This window comes from Ziziphus jujuba, chromosome 4 (genome assembly GCF_031755915.1).
Source record: "Ziziphus jujuba cultivar Dongzao chromosome 4, ASM3175591v1".
In the NCBI taxonomy this organism is placed as follows: Eukaryota; Viridiplantae; Streptophyta; class Magnoliopsida; order Rosales; family Rhamnaceae; genus Ziziphus; species Ziziphus jujuba.
The window spans coordinates 32223886-32242551 of NC_083382.1; the positions used below are offsets into that span (position 1 = coordinate 32223886).

General features: G+C 34.3%; 4 protein-coding genes and 1 long non-coding RNA gene across 5 annotated transcripts; 3 read left to right on the forward strand and 2 right to left on the reverse strand.

Moving 5' to 3' along the window:
• The first annotated feature begins 1515 nt into the window (after positions 1–1515).
• LOC107415240 (uncharacterized) lies at positions 1516–4513 on the forward strand. The gene is made up of 3 exons (XM_048472127.2): positions 1516–2556; positions 3624–3857; positions 4095–4513. The coding sequence occupies exons 1-3, from the start codon at positions 1567–1569 to the stop codon at positions 4116–4118; spliced, it is 1248 nt and encodes a 415-aa protein (XP_048328084.1). The 5' UTR covers positions 1516–1566; the 3' UTR covers positions 4119–4513.
• A 58-nt stretch (positions 4514–4571) lies between these two features.
• LOC112491332 (uncharacterized) lies at positions 4572–7097 on the reverse strand. The gene is made up of 2 exons (XR_007240393.2): positions 5871–7097; positions 4572–5620 (listed from the first exon to the last, which is right to left on the reverse strand). It is a non-coding gene; the product is annotated as an uncharacterized LOC112491332 (long non-coding RNA).
• Positions 7098–7559: 462 nt separating this feature from the next.
• Positions 7560–8243, forward strand: LOC107415246 (class I heat shock protein). The gene has a single exon (XM_016023540.3). The coding sequence runs from the start codon at positions 7657–7659 to the stop codon at positions 8071–8073; it is 417 nt and encodes a 138-aa protein (XP_015879026.2). The 5' UTR covers positions 7560–7656; the 3' UTR covers positions 8074–8243.
• A 1161-nt stretch (positions 8244–9404) lies between these two features.
• Positions 9405–10508, reverse strand: LOC107415247 (BAG family molecular chaperone regulator 2). Its single transcript, XM_016023541.4, has 2 exons — positions 10115–10508; positions 9405–9980 (listed from the first exon to the last, which is right to left on the reverse strand). The coding sequence occupies exons 1-2, from the start codon at positions 10425–10427 to the stop codon at positions 9772–9774; spliced, it is 522 nt and encodes a 173-aa protein (XP_015879027.2). The 5' UTR covers positions 10428–10508; the 3' UTR covers positions 9405–9771.
• Positions 10509–14217: 3709 nt separating this feature from the next.
• On the forward strand, positions 14218–16944 carry LOC107415215 (protein LOW PHOTOSYNTHETIC EFFICIENCY 1, chloroplastic). Its single transcript, XM_048472148.2, has one exon. It carries the CDS (start codon positions 14585–14587, stop codon positions 16748–16750), a length of 2166 nt encoding a protein of 721 aa, XP_048328105.1. The 5' UTR covers positions 14218–14584; the 3' UTR covers positions 16751–16944.
• Positions 16945–18666: the final 1722 nt, after the last annotated feature.

Sequence of the window (18666 nt, forward strand, 5' to 3'; positions counted from 1 at the left end):
AGAAGCAAGGTCTTGGCTCTGATGGGAAATACAAAGTTGTAAATTTTGTTCCACTGGTTCACAGCTTGAGCACCCAAAAATTGTTTGCTGTAGTTGATGATGTTTTGCTTGAGTTACAAATAGTGTAGAGATAGTGAAGTTAAAGAAGCCCAGTTGATGTTTGATGAAATGGGGAAGTGGGGTTTGCATCCCACCCTTGTTAGTTTCAATACTTTGATTAATGGGTACTGTAAATCAAGGAATTTAGAAGAGGGTCTTAGATTGAAGAGAGTTATGGAGGAGAGTAGAACATATACCGATGTGTTTACTTACAGTGTTTTGATAAGTGCATTGTGTAAGGAATGCATGTTGGACAATGCAAATGAGTTGTTTATTGAAATGTGTCAGAGGGGTTTGGTTCCGAATGATGTTACATTTACTACATTGATTGGTGGGCAGTGCAAGTGTGGGAGAGTTGATTTGGCCATGGAAACATATCAGGAAATGTTGAGGAAAAATATTGAACCTGATTTTGTGACATATAATACACTTATAAATGCCTTTGCAAGGTTGGGATTTTAAAAGAAGCCAAAAAGCTTGTTGATACAATGAGTATTAGAGGGTTGAAGCTTGACAAGATCACTTACACTACACTTTTTGATGGATGATCATTGATCGGTTTTGTAAATTGGGTGATGTGAAATTGGGATTTAATTTGCTGAGGAAGATGCAAAAAGATGGGCATGTTCCAAGTGTTGCAAACTATAATATGCTTATGAATGGACTCTGCAAGAAAGGACAGATGAAAAATGCTAATATGCTCTAAGATGCCATGCTTAATTTGGGAGTGGTTCTAGATGATATTACCTACAATATTCTCTTAGAAAGGCATTGTAAGCATGGAAATCAACAAGGTTTTCTTACATTGCGATGAGAGAATGGCCTGGCTTCAAATTAGGCAGCTTATACTTCACTTATAATTGATTTCAGTAAACATTATATTTTATGTACTTATAATAATTTTTAATATTTATGAACTATATTATTATTTTTATATTTTAATTATTATATTTTTTATATTATTTTATTTATTAATTATTTCATATAAAAAAAATCTGTATTCTAAATTTAATATTTATAATTTTATCAGTATTTATAAAAATATAAATATTAATATTTTTATTAATATTTTTATAAAATTATATTTTTAATATTTTTATTAATGTCGATATTTTTATCGCTGCACCGAAATATATTACTAATCAAAAAGCCAAACAATGAGAGAGAGAGAGATTCAGATTTCAGATCCAGTTGCACAGTAACCGGTTGTAGGTAGCGGCCCACCGAATAGAACCCCTATCTCTCATCTGCCATTGCAAAATTACGGATACACCCTCCTCTCAACCAATTCCATCCACAGCAAAATGAAATCTGGATAACAATAAAATCCACTACTTAATCCAATCATCTAATCCCACGTGTCGATAAAGCAAAACCATGTCAGCTTCATCGTCTCTCTGTACGAGAGACTGATGACAAAAACTAAAAAAAAAAAAAAAAAAAAAAAAAAACTCCCTTTCTTTTCAAATGGTCATGTCCTCCTCCAACTCCATTAATCTTTCTCGCTTTTTCTCCACCAACACACACAGTCACATAAACAGACTCAGAAAAGCGAGACAAACGAAGCGAATCGATATGTGCAACATGAGCAGCAGTGGTCTCCGTATTCAGAAGCCTTCTTATTTGCGAACCAGGTCCATCATCAAGAAAACAACAACAACACAAACAAAAACAGGAACAGAAACTACTACTACTACTACCACTACAACATCCAAATCCAAATCCAAATCCAAATCTCTTAAACCGGCTCGAAAATCCAGAACCAAGACCCGCAAGCCCAAGTTCCTCAGTCTGCGCCTTGAACTTTCTCAACAACAACAACAACAACAGAGTACTACTCCAACCAACTCCTCGTCCATCAACAACAACATGTCGTCGTCCTCCCGCCACCACCAGCTTAATCTGTTTCCTCTGCATCCCGAAAACATGGTCGACGACAAACTGGCCGCCGACATCAACGACGACAACAACGTCGCGTTTCTGTTCCATTCCGAAGGTGGCGGAGGAGCCACTCTCAACGGGCTCCTCACTTCCACCACCACCACCACGGCGGCGGCGGGGGTGGCTGCGACGACGACAATGTCAACGGAGGACGATTCGATTTCAATGTCGTACACTGCTGCTTACAGGGGAGGAAGGGAATGCTGCAGCGAGGAGTCTCAGTCTCTGGTACGGACGGCCATGAGGAATAGGGAGAGAGATTCAAGCGAGGAGGAGAAGTGGGTTTGTTATTCGGAGGTGGTGGAGAAGAAGGAAGTGGAGGAAGAGACTAGCTCAAGCTACTGTGCAGGTGGGGACTTGCTTTTGCTTCAGAAACGGAATACGGCACAAGGTTTGTTGTCGTTGAAGCTTGATTATGAGGGGATCTTGAATGCTTGGTCTGATAAGGGTCCACTTTACGTCCATGGCGAATCTCCACAGACCGTTCCTGATTTGCAGGACGACAAATCTTCCAACGTATGTTCTTCTCTTTTTTTATTTTTTTAATCCCTAAATTATCATTTTTTCTTTTTAGTCAGAATCAGATTGGCGGCCCAAAGCCCCCTAATTATAATATTATATGTATAAATATATAAATATATATCATTTGACAAAAGTAAAACGAAACAAACAGTTTCTAATTTTTAAATCATTATATTATATATATATATATATAGACACACACACAACACACACACACACACACACACACACAAATAGAGTGCATGTTAACTTAGTACTGTTTTGATCAATTTGCTTCCATTTGCTGCACTGTGAGTGCCTCAAGATCGTTTGTGATATTGGGCTTATGAAATTTGTTGTTGGTTTTTTTCTTATTATTGTTACTTTGATTGAAGTTTTTATCATTGCTTGCTGGAATGCAAAGGCCTTTCACTTTTCGCTTTTTCTATGGGGTCCCACTGCACCTTTTAAAGCCTGCTTGTCCTTCCTGCTTATCAACAATATTTAAGTTGGTACAGAATTGAATTATATGTCAGTATCATTATGGTTGATGTTTGATTTCCAAAGCACATATATAATATATAATAGTGCAAGCAAAAACATTAATTAATAACAAGAACTATTGTATTCTGCGTATGTCCTCAGAATTTTTATTTTTTGTCTGTACCCACTTTTAGATCTTGAGTATTCATGACTTTAACATGTCACTCATTGAACAATGTTTAAATAAAAAACAAAAAAACAAAATAAAATTTATAGTATACATCTTATTTTGAACAAATTAACTGATACTAGGGTATTAATGTGGCATATTAATACTTAATCAAGGCCAATTTGATAATGGTCACCAATCCTTGTTGTGCTCAGTGCGGAGGTTTGAACTTTCATCCTCACTGTTCAATCATAGCTATGCTCATTTTATTTGGAAAATAAACACGGATGAGGATTTGTGCTGAGAAATTTGCAAGACAAAATATGGTAGATTTTGGTGTAGATGATACAGATATATAATTTGATAAGCTCTGTGATCATATTAAACGCGACAACAAATGGACTAATATAAGCTTTCACCCTGCTGGCAGGTGCTAATGGATGGATTGGGAAGTGCTGAGAATTTATGGAAGGTTCCAGAGACCGGAGGTAATGCAAGTAGCCTGAAAATGAAAGAGGAAATGGGAGGAAGAGAAGGTTGGAAGATGGGGCAAAGAGAGGCAAGCGTGTTGAGATACAAGGAGAAGAGACAGAGTAGGCTATTCGCTAAGCGGATACGTTATGAAGTTCGAAAGCTCAACGCTGAGAAGCGTCCTCGTATGAAGGTAATTCCACCTTCATGTCATCAGCTTTTCCTTTCGTTGTATTTTTATATATTGCAATCTTAGTTTGGGTAATTTAGTGCTTTTTCACCAATTAGAATGGTTCAAAATAGAATGACTTTGCACTCTCAACTTGGTTGTGTGCTTCAACGCAACTTGTCCTCAACATTCATAATGGGGGTTATTCTGCATTTTGATAATGTAATTTTGCAATTTGACATGTTTTTCTGACAACTGCAGGGCCGGTTCGTTAAGAGGAGTTGATGAGTCTATACAATTGGACATGATAATATAAGTGAGGAAGAGATGAGTGTGATCCTCAGCAATGCGAAATCAGATGGAAGAAAAAAACCCAAAAGAATAATAATAATAATAATAATAATAAATGTACAAATCTGTAAAGGGTGCTTTTGAAGTTTTAGGGACTGCCTACTTACAAATAATGATCAGAGGAAGAGTCGCTTTTGAATGCAAAGCTTCATGCCATGATTCAGATAATCATTCCAACAAACGATATGATTGGATGACCACTTGCAAGCGTCTGATCTGTGATCTGCAGAAGAATACTGATCTTGCAGCTCCATTTTTCTGGTAGACATTGCTCTGTACATTCAACTTTGTCTTTGCTGGAATGAAAAAAACATGCATGAATTATGATACGCCTGCCTTAGTCTCATCAATGAATTTATTGAAAATCATTTTGTGTAGCTTCTTGTATTTTTGACAAAAAAAAAGGGATAATGGATAGAAAGTATTTTGTATGAGAAACAATTATTAAATTGTAATTTGGGTTCCAACCATCAAATATCACATTTATTCTGCGTTAGGCTTTCGAAGAAGCATGGGAGTTATGTCCCCCCAAAAAAACAAAAAAAAAAAGTGTAAAGAAAGAAAAACTAGGACAAGCAGGATTTGTCTACTAGTGGTATTGAAACATGTAAATGAGAATAAGGTTCATCCTAAATCCTATTAGTTCATTGAATCAATTTGTATACTTATTATAAAATATGGAAATGCTAGTGAACAGTATGTTTATATATAGTGGTCCATATTAATGTATTATTTGAATAGCCTAAGCACTTCTATGCATTATGCATGCATTCACTGTTCAACCATTTCCACTTTCTCGAGTTATGAGGGATTTATATATCCTTGTTTAGGTTATAGAATATTAAGCATTGTTAAAAATGGATTGGTTCTCTGATCTCAAATGGAAAGTGGGGCCAATGGAGATTTTGTAACTATTGAAAAAAGAATTAATTAAGACCACGTCGATTGTGCAGATTAGATTAATCAACTTGTATTAATTTAGTTTCTTTGACAAATTTGGAGTGTGTACAGAGTAAAGGAGAACTCTGTTTTAGACATCTTTTTCTCTTAATTAAGAATGAAAGGAATAGACCTTGAGCTTGATCCTGCAACATAGATATAATCATTTTAGAACTGTTTCAGCCAATTCCTTTTTCTTGTTCTATTAGATAGCAACTAATTTAAGATTTTCATTTGAAAAGATAAAAAGTAACTCTTACGTGAAAGTAGTTGAAAAAGGGTTAAAACTTTTTGACCATTTCAGCACAGTTTCTTCTGTAATTTTGCAAAAATTGTCTTTTTTTATCAAGTGCTATAGATTTTTTCATGAAAGAAAGAAACAGAACTTCGTACATGGTGAACTTTAGTCAAGTTGCTCTTTATGATACTTGAAACCATCATAAGTTGCATGAAGATATTGCTAGTATCATCCCTTTTATCTCCATTGACAAGTGGATCTGCAGAGTTTTTTTAGGCCAAAAAAATTTTTCTCATCATTTTTTTTTTTTGAAAAAAAAAGAAAAGAAAGAAATAGACAGATCAGATAACAATAACAGCTTTTTGTTACCCTTATAATGAAATCCACAACTGACACATTATCATAGCATCTTGAAAATGCAAAAAGTCATATTAATACAGCAATTATTTAGTATGATCATCAAAACATCCACTTGATATACAAAAGAGATTAGGCTTAGATTCAACTACCTTGATGAACCTGTTCAGCAGGAAATCTTCATGGTGGACGTCAGAAGAGAGAAGAAAAAGCTAATACGACATAATTTTTCATATGCATATATGCCTTACCTTAGTGTTCAAGATAGAGAGATAGCAGAACGCATCAATGAAAGTTGCATTGACAGAAGAAAAGAGAGCACAAAACTGCTCAAACACAAGCTTTTCCTCAGTGTATGCTCAGTTGTGCTCTCTATCTTCTGTCAATAAAAACGTCTATTGATCATTCAACCAAGTCTGCAAAGAAAATAAAAGAAACGAAACCCCAAAAACACATAATATTGATGCTTTAGATGTTGGAAGATGATCAATTCTTCGATACGAAATGGGAAATAGAGAGCTTGATTGCCGGTCATGTTGTTTGGATAGTCAGAAAGTTGGTAAAAGTCATTGTGAAACAAGTAGTTTCAATTGACAGAAAGTTGATTTATAGTACCAACATACATCATCACATTTATTAAGTAAACGGTCTTCTTTGTCTCTCTTCGCCTTTCATTTTCTCAGTAGATGACTTCCGAAGGAGGTTTGCTGTAGATCACATATTTGGTGGTCTAATTAACAAAGTCTACTGTTATGCAAGTAGACGAGCTTGCCAACTGTTATGCAAATAGACGACTTTGCCAATTAAATTAACTCCGTCTGTGTCCTTTTGAAAGCATAAGAACCCATGCCTACTTATGTTTATGTATAGATGTATCTTTCTTAGCTGAGAGATATTTTTTCAGGTAGGGTTCCCTGTCACGTGTTGACCAATCAAAGGAATGGCAACAAAGATAAAATTAAATTAGAGATCAAAATGGAGAATAAATTGTCTAAAAATGACACTACAAGATTAAGCTTTGGACTAAGCGGTAAGTTTGTTCAATCTAGAGGACTTTTATGCACGGAGCCAGACCCCCAATTCTGTCAATTTAAATGTAAGTCATGGTCTTTGGAAGCTATCTTAAGTATCATATTAGAGCTCACTCTATGTTCGTATATGGGAACCATTCACTTTGAGTGAATCTGATCTTTAATGATATAAGGAAACGACAAAAGAGGTATTCTCTAGCTAGTGAGTTCTAGATTCTTTCATTTGGTAAATTGAGTTTCTAGATTCTGGTGCAAAACAGTAGTTGATAGATACATGTTTTTTTATTAACCTTGCCTTACGTATTTGGATAGTGACATTTATTGGTCAGATTAGTGTTTTCACTTTTCGTAGCCAAAAAAATATTAGTAACACCTTATTTTAAAGTAAATTGTACTTGATTAATGGTCTTACACATAAAGTATTAGCAATTAGCATATACTCAAGTTTGAAAAAAAAAAAAAAAAAAAAAAGAAGGAATCCTTCAATGAAAAAGGGTTTAACATACGAACCAAAAGTACTGTTATCAGCTAGAACTTACAAAATAAAATAATCAATTTTACATTGAGGTCTTTAATTAATTAGTGATTTTTAATTATTTTTATATAATTTATATGTGTTTGGTGGGGGTTGAAAATGGGCAAAAAGGTAAAGGATGATTGAAGAAGGCAAAAGAATGTTCAAGGCGATAAACTTGCCGAAGATGGTAGAAGTAGAAGATTTCTAATCAATAATAGTGTGGTGAAGAGTCAAGAAAGTTCAAGACCCATCCAAACTTCAAAATCCTTCATTTATAAATATGGTTCTAGTATATGCTACTCTCCCTCACAACAAAATCACTCATCGGATTCAAAGCTACACACAATTTGCTACCTTTTTTCTCATACATAAACAATCCAATCCACAAGCATGTCTCTTATTTCCCAACTTCTTGGTGAAGAGACTTTGGACCCTTTTCTTTCAATGGTGAATAAGTGTCCAGTTCTTAGCACCCCAACAGATTGGAAGGAAACCCCCCAAGCCCATGTCTTTGTAGCAGACCTTCCTGGGATGAAGAAAGAGGATGTGAAAGTGGAGGTTGATGAAGACAGAGTGCTTCAAATAAGCGGTGAGAGGAATGTGGAGAAGGATGATGATAGTGGCAAGGATATATGGCACCGTGTTGAACGTTGCCGTGGCAAGTTCCTTAGGAGGTTTTCGCTGCCGGATGATGCCAAGGCAGATGGAATTAAGGCATCCATGGAGAATGGTGTTCTTACAGTGACTGTTCCTAAGCAGGAGCTGAAGAAACCTGAGAAAAAGGTGATTCAGATTGAAGGAAACTGAGGGTTGAGAAAGAAACTAAGACTGTCAAAAGAATGTAACAAAGTGTGTTGTGTTTTTTTGGTCATTGGTTGATGATGTGTGCATTTGCTTTGTTGTTTAATGTATGTCTACTCTTTCTGTATAATGGAATGCAATATGCTAATTTGTAATGAATAAGGCTTTTTTTTTTTTTTTTTTCTTTTTCACTTGAATTCTATAGCATCCCATTTTCCATTTTCTTTTACAAATTCAATTGGAGATTGAAGAATATTGCTTGTGCATGTGTTTTGAGATTGTTTCTTGCAAAAAATGCCTTCTTAAATTTTGGTTTCTTTATTGTGGGGAGAAGCTTGAGTGAGGAATGGACATAATAGCTTTATCAGGATGAGCACAATTTTGAAGCTTTGCCATTCCAAAATTAAAGACCAAAAATAAATTTTGCAATGTTGGACATTGGTTATTAACAATTACAAGAACGAGAGGAAAATGAGAAATAATAAACAAATAAAACGAAAATCAGCGCAGCATGGGTATCTTCCAGCCCATAAAAAAAGACTAGACCCAAAAACTAATGACCAAAGTTTGATGTTGGGCCGAAACATCAAGCAGAAGCACAAATGATATGGCATTCTTCCAGCCCATGAAGATGTACTAGGCCAATACCCAATTCCAAAATATTGGGTATTAGAATTGAGTGGAGAGGCCTAATGGAAGATCTCTCTCTCTCTCTCTCAGAGATGAATAGAAGAACGTTAATGCCAGTTGCATGGACTTCTTGAAGGCCTTTTAGTGGAGTTTCTCAAGATACTTTATTACTCTTCTAATTGCTTGGAAATTAACAAATCCCATCTAAGCAAGTTCGAAATAAAAAACTTTCTTCTGGGCGCTAATTAATGGTGCTACCACTTGCAAATAAATATAACAATGCCAAAAGTTAATGAAATCAGTAATAATATTAATGCTTCGTCCCCAGACCAGAAACGAATGTTTGTTCCAACAAAGAGAAGGAATCATGGAATACCAGACAAGGGACCCCAATTCCCCTACCACTTTGAATGCATTGTTTCAATCTATTAATACATTAATTTCAACTTATTATTATATCAAATCAAATAAAAATTGAAAAAAAAAAAATCTATTGTGGGCACCTCTTGAAACTCCCTTTGAGCTCAAGCAATCTTAAAATCTAAGGAGAAAAACCCAAAAAAAAAAAAAAAAAAAACCACAAAGTGGAAGCCTTTTTGTGTTGCAAACTTTAAGGCAACCTTTCACTTTCCTTAACATAATATTTAGTGTCGGCATGCACGCGTGGGCTTAATAATTAATATATATACAAATGATAGAACAGAAAATGACAGAGAAAAGCCAGCACTAATAATTTTTGTTTGGTTGGCCAGTAGGCAGAAAAGAACCACTTGAGAAAAGATTTACAACAATACATAGGGGAATCAACTACATCCTCGTTGATCATCAAGCACACTGAGGATATGCATCAGCTTTTACAATTTTTTTAATCACCGCTCGGGACTTTTAAAGTTTTAAGTCCCTAATCTAACCAAACTAGGCTAAGTAGACAATACACACTCACCCACGTTAAATTAAATTTTAATTAGATGTTTTCCTTCCCCCCCCCCCCCCCCCCACCCAAATTATATGGTTAGCAAAGAAACATTAATTAATTATATATGTTTAATTAATTAATTAATTAATTAATCAGTGTCATACACTAATGGTACGACGAGCAGTGGCTAAGGCGTGGAGCTTCATCTCCTTGATGGCAGGATCTTGTAGCAGAAGCACTTTGTCTTTGTCTCTAACTCCAACCATGTGTAAATATTCACCATCTTCTCTTTCTTTCCCTTTGAACAATACTCTTTGTTCTTTTGGCTCCAAACCAGTTACCAGTGACAAAATCATCTTCAATTCCCCTGAAATCAATCGCCAAAATAAATTAAGAATTTGTCAGAAATCCTTTTTTTAATATGAGTGAAAATTTAATGGGTTGGTTTTTTGAATGTGTTTGATATTGAATTAGAGATAGATGAAAGAGTTATAAGCTTACCGAAAGTAGAAGTTTGTTCTATAGAGATGTCATGCCATTTGGACACAGTCGAGACTCTAATGGTGATCAAACCCTCTCCAACACCTTGACCACTTTCTCTTCTTTGAACAAGCATACCGCCTGGTCGAAGTTCCCATTTGATTTCACTAATTATATTGTTGTTGTGATCCTTTTGATGATTTTCGTTTCCACCTCTGTTATTCTGATTTTCGTTTCCTCCTTTGTTATTCTGCTTATTGCTGTTGTTGTTGCTGCCAATTAGCTTGGAAGAAGAAATGCTTCTGTAGAACTTCTTTGACCTCAGCTTCATCATTTTTTTTTTTTTGTTTTTTTCTAGCACTTGCTTTCTGTCTTTCTTTTTTCCTCTCAAAGCTCTCAAGAGGGCGGGGAAGAGAAAGTGATGGGGATGGAAGGTTATATAATAGTAAGAAAGCGTGCAATGGGACAAAATTACAAAGCCAATAATGAATAAAAAAACACAATGAGCCGCCCAAAGTAAGAGTAAAAATGGCGAATAAGATAATGACAGGTGGGGAAAGAAAGAATGGGCAATAGTTTTGTTATGCTGATTTTATGGGGTGTGCTAAGGCACATGGGGCAGTGGTTGCTTTCAAACACGCTTTGCTTGATTAACGGGCCAAAACACTATGACATCGATTGGTCGGCTGGTCCTTTCATTTTTTCTTATTTTATTGCATATTTTTGTATTTTAAGTTCTTTTTTATTTGGTTCCTTTAAGCTTTTTTATAGTACTCCACTCTATGACTAGGTTTGAAAACCGTTTCTTGTTTGGAAATTAAAACCCCTAATAATGTTAAGGAGAAAAACAGACAACAAAGGACCCTCTTCTTTTTCCCCTTCTTGCATGCCCATGCCCATGATTATATTCTTTTTCTTTTATGTTTCTCTTCTTTTAATATGGTAAAGACTTTATCTTTTTCTCAATATTATTCTTCAATACTAATAAAATAAGCTTAAAATTCGTCTGTACTGTGTAATTTCTGTATCGAAAAGTGTAATTGCAAGACCAAATGTCAAATACATCGGTTCAAGATCCAATATCTATAAATGCATTTGTACCATATATCCTGGTCCTAAAATCTTGGAATCATTTTTAGTTTTTCGCATTTTGCACGCTTAAAGTTTTAAGATTAGTGCGACGTGGTAATTAATTCGAAAGCATGAGTTGAGTTTCAAAATCAAACCTGGTTTTATGTGCTCATTCAACATAGTATCTTTCTTTGTATCTAAAACTATATTCTTAACTAGATCATGATGATCATATAATGTACCACGTACAAACAAAGATTAAGGGGAAAAAAGAAAAGAGAGAAAAAAAAAAAAAGCTAATACAAATTTAACAAAAAGAATATTATGTTAATTAATTATATATGTAGCTTTTATCTTAATTATTTGATTGCCCAAACAAAGTATAAACAATATTTATCTCCTTAAAATCAAAGAGATAGCTAGAGATCTAAAATGTTGCCCGGAATATATGTTACAATAAACAAAAGGAAGAGAAAAGCGAATTTGTCTTTACTTGGACAGCTTCATAGTTTTGGTTAGGTTTTCGGTTCATGAGTTAGGTGGGTCTTATAAGATTTCTATTTGGGTTTTACTTTTCAAACTAGGTGGTTGGCTAATCTATATGAGAAAAAAGGTATCAACCCATGTGGAACTCGCTTAGAAAAACACCTCTCTCTCTCTCTCTCTCTCTCTCTCTCTTTCTCTCTCTTCAAAAATGGTTTCCTCCCCTTCTACACATTCAGATTATTGTCTTCTACTATAGAGTAAAAAAAGCACTTTCTCTTCCCAAATTAAAGGATAAATGTACACAATGAATTTTATCCATGTATATATACAATGAAGATTCTACTAAACGCGCAAGGAATCTTATAACTTATCCTTAAGTATATTTCCAAAAGTAGTGTTCAATAAGCTGCTATATATATATGAATGTGCATGAAACTTGATTACAGCTTTATTTATTTATTTATTTTTATGATTTTTCAGCTTCTAGATCTGCATAATCATGAAATGCCATTTAGATCCATACCAAGTACACATACATGGTGGAAGACATGGAAGTAGGATAACTACTGCAGAGGAAAAAGCTGCAAAATGGTAATAAGGTTTCAAGACCAAAGACACACCCCAAATGTTATATATAAATATATATAATTTATATGTATATTATGATGGGTTCATTATATGTTCGATGTATTGTATGTATATGTTGAGAAAAATCAAATTTGAAGCAACAGAGAGTGGATTTGTGTGTGTGTGTGTGTGGGTGATGGGCCCAAATGTTGGAATATTAACATATTTCTCATGTTATTAGGATATGCATGCATGAATCATCCTAGTATGGGCTTTATGGCATGTATCGATATATACAACTTCATTGTCAGCAATTATACAGATATGTATCTTTGCACTTTTCAATTTCCTGCGTGCATGTTCTTTCCATATCATATAGCAGTTATAAGATTTTGGGTATATATGGAGGTGACTGCACTTTGTTAATTAATACATATATATTCATATATGTATCTCAATCAGCATTATTGATAAGCCGACATGAATTTCCGTAGATAAAATTTGTATATAATTATTGCTGTATTTATAATATGTGTATATATATAATATATATGTATAAATTGCCGATCATTTATTATTTATTACAAGGATTAGATGGAGATGAGTCGAAGAACATGTGGTCTTTGTCAAGTTTGTCAACTAAATTATATATATTAACTAAACTTAAAAACTTTTAGATTATTGACTAATGATAAGCAAGTAAAACCCACAAAAAATTATAAATGAAATTGAAGTAAAAACAAATGGGTTAGACACTTGGACTTAAACATATGGTTGGAATGGTACACGTGAAAACATGGTGAATCTGCAGCACAAGATTGATTCTTTCACACATCCCATAAGATATGCTTCTTGTTGGTATGCCCGATAAGAAGATATACCAAGATATCATGCGCATATCAATTTTCATTAGGTAAAATTTTATTTCGGCCTCAGCCTTTCAATCATATTCATATATACATATATATATATATATATATATATATATATATAGCTTAGCTAGCTAGCTGGTTATTGTTAATTTCGAAGCATCATCTCTCTCTCTTCCTCTCTACTTGTTTTCTTATGCATGACAGTTGATTATTTACATTATTTTATTAACAGTACTACACTACTATTTAGAATTAGAACAAAATCTTATTGGCAGATAAAAAAACAAAGACAAAATGAATTCATTAATATGCTTTATTTTAAATACTAGCTCATAAAGAATTGCTAAAGACTTGAATAATGCTAATCATGAAGATATACTGTATATATATGAAGTATATTCGATCTGTCTAAACATGCAATAAATGTAGAACCAAGTTGGTACCTCAAGATCTGGTGTAATTGGATATAACATAATTAAAACTTTTTTTTTTTGGGGGTGAAATTTAGATATAGCGTTCATCAAGTATCGAAAACATGTCTACCAAATTTGATAATCAAGTTAGAATAAAAGAAGTATATGATCTCACCAAGAGCCTTGCTTCCATCTTTGCTGTAAATTTAAGTTTAAATCACAGTGATTGGTTCACTGCCTGAATAGGGACACCATGATCATATTGTTTGTAAAAATTTTAGTTTACTCTCTCCTCTATCTTATATTGAACATATAGGCAATTTCTCAAAACTAAAAAATTGATAATGCAACGCATTTTATCCAGGGTTTAAGCAATCTGCCCACACTGAATCACTAATAATTTTCATATAAATTACATATAGTCGAAAATGTCAATCGAACAATGTAATCAACTAATAGAATATTACTGTTGTGTGTAAAGTACTATATTACCTACTATTTAAAAAAAAAAGAAGAAAACAATCTGTTGGGGCCCCAAATCCTGTGAGCCCATTAGTATCTACCTCGAATGTTGGCGCAAAGTAAAGTGCAAGCATTGGCCCATTAAAGTTTTGTATCTCACATCATTCGGCTCAAAGTTTTGGGCCTTTATCGCCCCACCAATTTACTTTTTTTAATTACTATTTATTTATTATTTTTTGTGATTTTTGTTCACCGCTAGTTGCAATTACCCAACTGAATGGCTAGGGGAGACAAGCAGCACTGAGAAAGAAAAACCAAAACGCAATTGCAGTTCAAGGATTGACCCAAGTGTAACGAGCGAAAGCAAATTTTGCAAATTTATTATCTCTCTGTCTTCGCTGATGGGTCAGGTATGTTTTCGTCTCTTCCAATCGACGAAGAGTTTATACATTCAGAACTAAACTCAGAAAGTTTTCATAGGCGTTTTGCCATTTCTCATTATAAAAAAGATAGAATCTTTACTGGAAATAACATAATATGAGCTATGCCCCCTTACCCATTGAGAAGATTTTCAATTCTGTGTTATTCTTTTCAGCTGTAGAAATAGAATTTATAGAAAAATGCAAACTTTAAGCACTTTACCCTCCATGGGTGAATCATGGATGATACCCCAATTGAGCTTTGAACTGGGTTCTTCTCTTAAAACTTATTCTTCTGGGAGAAGGAAAAAGATTTGGGATCTTGGTTTTCCTGTTACTCATGGTAGAAGTAGCGGTTTGTTATTACTTTCAAGCACTTTTACTGTTGCTGGATGTGGGAGGCCGAAATGTGATTTGGGATGTGGGTTTCTATCTGGCTACTCTAAGATTAGAGTTGCTCGCTTTTGCAAGCCTAAGAAAAGTTGTTTAGGTGCCTTGGTTGCATCGGAAGAGCAAGTAATTGCCAATGAGTTCCTTAAAGAAGAATCCAGTTCAGAAGATAGGGTGGTGGAGAATTTGGATGATGTGGAAGTTGGAGATAATAATGATGATGATAATGCTGACCAGCAAGATAAGAAAACAGAAGATTTTAGTGGGGAAGAAGGTGGGGAAGGAGAAAGTGGTAGGATTGATGTCCGGGCATTAGCATGGAGCTTGCGGCTTGCTAAAACAGCAGATGATGTGGAAGATATTCTCAAGGACAAGGGTGAGTTGCCCCTTCAAGTATACTCAACAATGATTAAGGGTTTTGGGAGAGACAAGATTTTTGATTCTGCTTTTGCTCTTGTAAAGTGGCTTAAGAGAAAGAAGGAAGAGACTAATGGTTTTATTGCACCAAACTTATTCATCTATAATAGTCTACTGGGTGCACTAAAGCAATCTGAACAATATGGAGAAATGGAAAAAGTCTTGAATGATATGGCTGAGGAAGGGGTGCTTCCCAATATTGTAACTTACAACACCATGATGGCCATTTACGTAGAGCAAGGGCGAGCTACTAAGGCTCTTAATGTTTTTGAGGAGATTCAAATGAAGGGCCTGACCCCATCTCCAGTGTCCTATTCTACAGCCTTGTTGGCTTATCGAAGAATGGAAGATGGAAATGGAGCTTTAAAGTTCTTCATCGAGATTAGAGAAAAGTATGATAAAGGGGAGATAGGTAAGGATGCTGACGAAGATTGGGAAAATGAGTTTGTTAAGCTTGAAAACTTTACAATAAGGGTTTGCTACCAAGTGATGCGGTCCTGGCTTGTTAAGGATGACGACTTAAGCATCAAGGTGTTAAAACTTCTCATAGAAATGGATAATGCAGGGGTTCCACTTGGTCAATCAGAACATGAGCGCCTTATGTGGGCTTGTACCCGTGAAGAACATCATATCGTGGCAAAAGAATTGTATAATAGGATAAGAGAAAGGCATTCTGAGATAAGATTGTCTGTATGCAACCATGTTATTTGGTTGATGGGTAAGGCAAAGAAGTGGTGGACAGCATTGGAGATCTACGAGGACTTGTTGGACAAGGGGCCAAAGCCAAATAACATGTCATATGAGCTAGTAGTGTCTCATTTCAATACTCTTCTGACTGCAGCTAGAAGGAGAGGGATTTGGAAATGGGGCGTAAGGTTGCTAAACAAGATGGAAGAGAAAGGCCTTAAACCTGGTAGTAAGGAATGGAATTCAGTTCTTATTGCCTGTTCCAAGGCTTCACAAACTTCTGCTGCCGTGCAGATTTTTAGGAGAATGGTGGAACAAGGTCAAAAACCGACAATCATTTCCTATGGGGCATTACTTAGTGCTCTTGAAAAGGGAAAACTGTATGATGAGGCCCGCCGTGTATGGGAGCATATGCTTAAGGTGGGTGTGAAGCCAAACGTGTATGCCTACACAATTATGGCTTCAGTTTTTGCCGGACAAGGAAAGTTTAATATGGTTGATATTGTCATTCATGAGATGGTTTCATCAGGCATTGAGCCGACGGTCGTCACATACAATGCCATTATCAGTGGTTGTGCAGGGAATGGAATGAGCACTGCAGCATATGAATGGTTTAACCGCATGAAAGTTCAGAATGTTTCACATAATGAGGTTACATATGAAGTGCTAATTGAGGCGCTAGCAAAGGATTCTAAACCAAGGCTTGCATATGAGCTATATTTGAGGGCTCAAAATGAGGGTCTTCGACTCTCTTCCAAGGCTTATGATACAGTGATTGAGTCATCACAAGTTTATGGGGCTACTATTGATGTAAAATTATTAGGAGCCCGGCCACGCGATAAAAAAGAAAAAGTGCAAAAAAAGGAAAACTGATTCAGTTTTGTGCGTTGACGGATTTACAAGGAGGACTAAACCATTTGACAGAGAGAAAATATACATCCCATGACCCCAAAAAACCAAATATAAAAAAAATTAGTCATTTGGTGCCGTGAGGTGTGAGACATTTGATTCATTCAAAATACCTTGTACATTTGTCTTTTGTTTATAATATTCAGCTTCTTCTCCTATTTAAGTTTTGTTTACTGCTTCATTTGCAGATTTCTTCTATGCAATATAAGAAATCTGCTTCAGAACGTAAACGTTATTGTTTATAAATTAGTAATACTAAAGAGACAACAGGGTAACATTTATACGGTTGTTATCAATGGAGACAAAATCCTGAGGAGGAAAAAGCGGACAAGTTTCAAATTGTAGTAACTTATAAAGATTAAAAAAAGAAAGAAAGAAAAGAAAAGAAGATTCATTTATCTTCATCTTTATTGATTTTGAAGTTGAATGATTGACTCTAAAATCAACTTTATTGAAGGAAAAAGATCACTGTCATTTAATACACACAATACCAAGATCAACCAAACAAAACGTGACGAGCATTGTAAGTTTTGTCCAAATACCATTAGTGGAATTGATTTTTTGTTTTTATAAAATGGAAGCTGATTTGAGAACCAATCTGGCAGCATGATTAAAAAGTCCCCTAATCATAACAATTAACATGTTGTGGATCCATATTTTGCTGCCTGCTTCCCACCTTGTCAGTGGGGCATGACTTGGATATTATAAATTCAACAGAATAGTTCTTTTTCTTTCCTTTTGATCTGTGAAATTATTAACATGTTTTTGATGGATAACGTTGTTTTAAACATCAATAAAAAAAAATATATATATATATATATATAAATATTATTATTTTTAGCTTGTTTTGCACAAAACAAATTATTGAATTTGTTGCTTTACCTCTAATGGGGACAACCCAGCATTGTGTATTTTGCTAATATTTCTTAGGTAGTTGCTTTATACCTTTCGTCTTTGTGCTCCCAACCTGATTGAAATATGGTTCTTTTTTTTTTTTTTTTTTTTTTGGAAAGAAAGAAAAAGATATGATGGTATTCTATGGTCCACTAACCAATATTCAGGTACAAGATTTGCAAGAATATGTATGACCATGTAATCTTTCAAATGCCTTTAATTAAATCGTATGATATGATCTTCCAAATTTGGGTAGCAATTATAGCATATATGATTTATTATTTATTTTTTTTTTACAAGAAACCATATATGATTTATGATTGACATAGCTTTTCAAAAACCTGCTTATGATATTGTTGGTTTTACCGTTCAAGGTTTATCGCATGTGTACTTTTACAAATGATAAAGGAATTTTCAATTAAAATAAATTTTTTTATGTGGGATTTTGATTGCTTATTTTATCCATTTCTTATCATCAAATTTATTTATTATTATTTTTTTTGGTCAGAAAATTATGTGAGATATTTGAACTTCGATTGGCGCCAAAAAACAATTATTTTGTTCCACTTGACTATTTGTACGTTGATTATTATTGACTATTGATTAATTTTCAAAATAATACAACAAAATGTCACCTAAGGACGTGACACAACTAATGTTAACAATCAAATTTTGCTAAAAGTAAATAGAATATAAAAAATTTTAAAAAGAAAATATTCTGTAAAATATTCTTTCTGATCATCTTCTCTTATCCGATTTTTATCTTAGTTGGATATGTAAATTTGAAGGGTTCCGATTATCCAAAAGTATAATAAAGCGAAAGGGAATTTTCATTATAAAGATTTTTTTTTTTTTTTGTTTTTTTGTTCTTCCAAAAAAAAAAAAACAAGATATTTTTATTTTTAGCTAGATAATACAAAAAATAAAAAATCCTTTTTTTTTGACAGTATAAAAAAATATTTTTTAATGGAAAAAAAAAAAAAAGA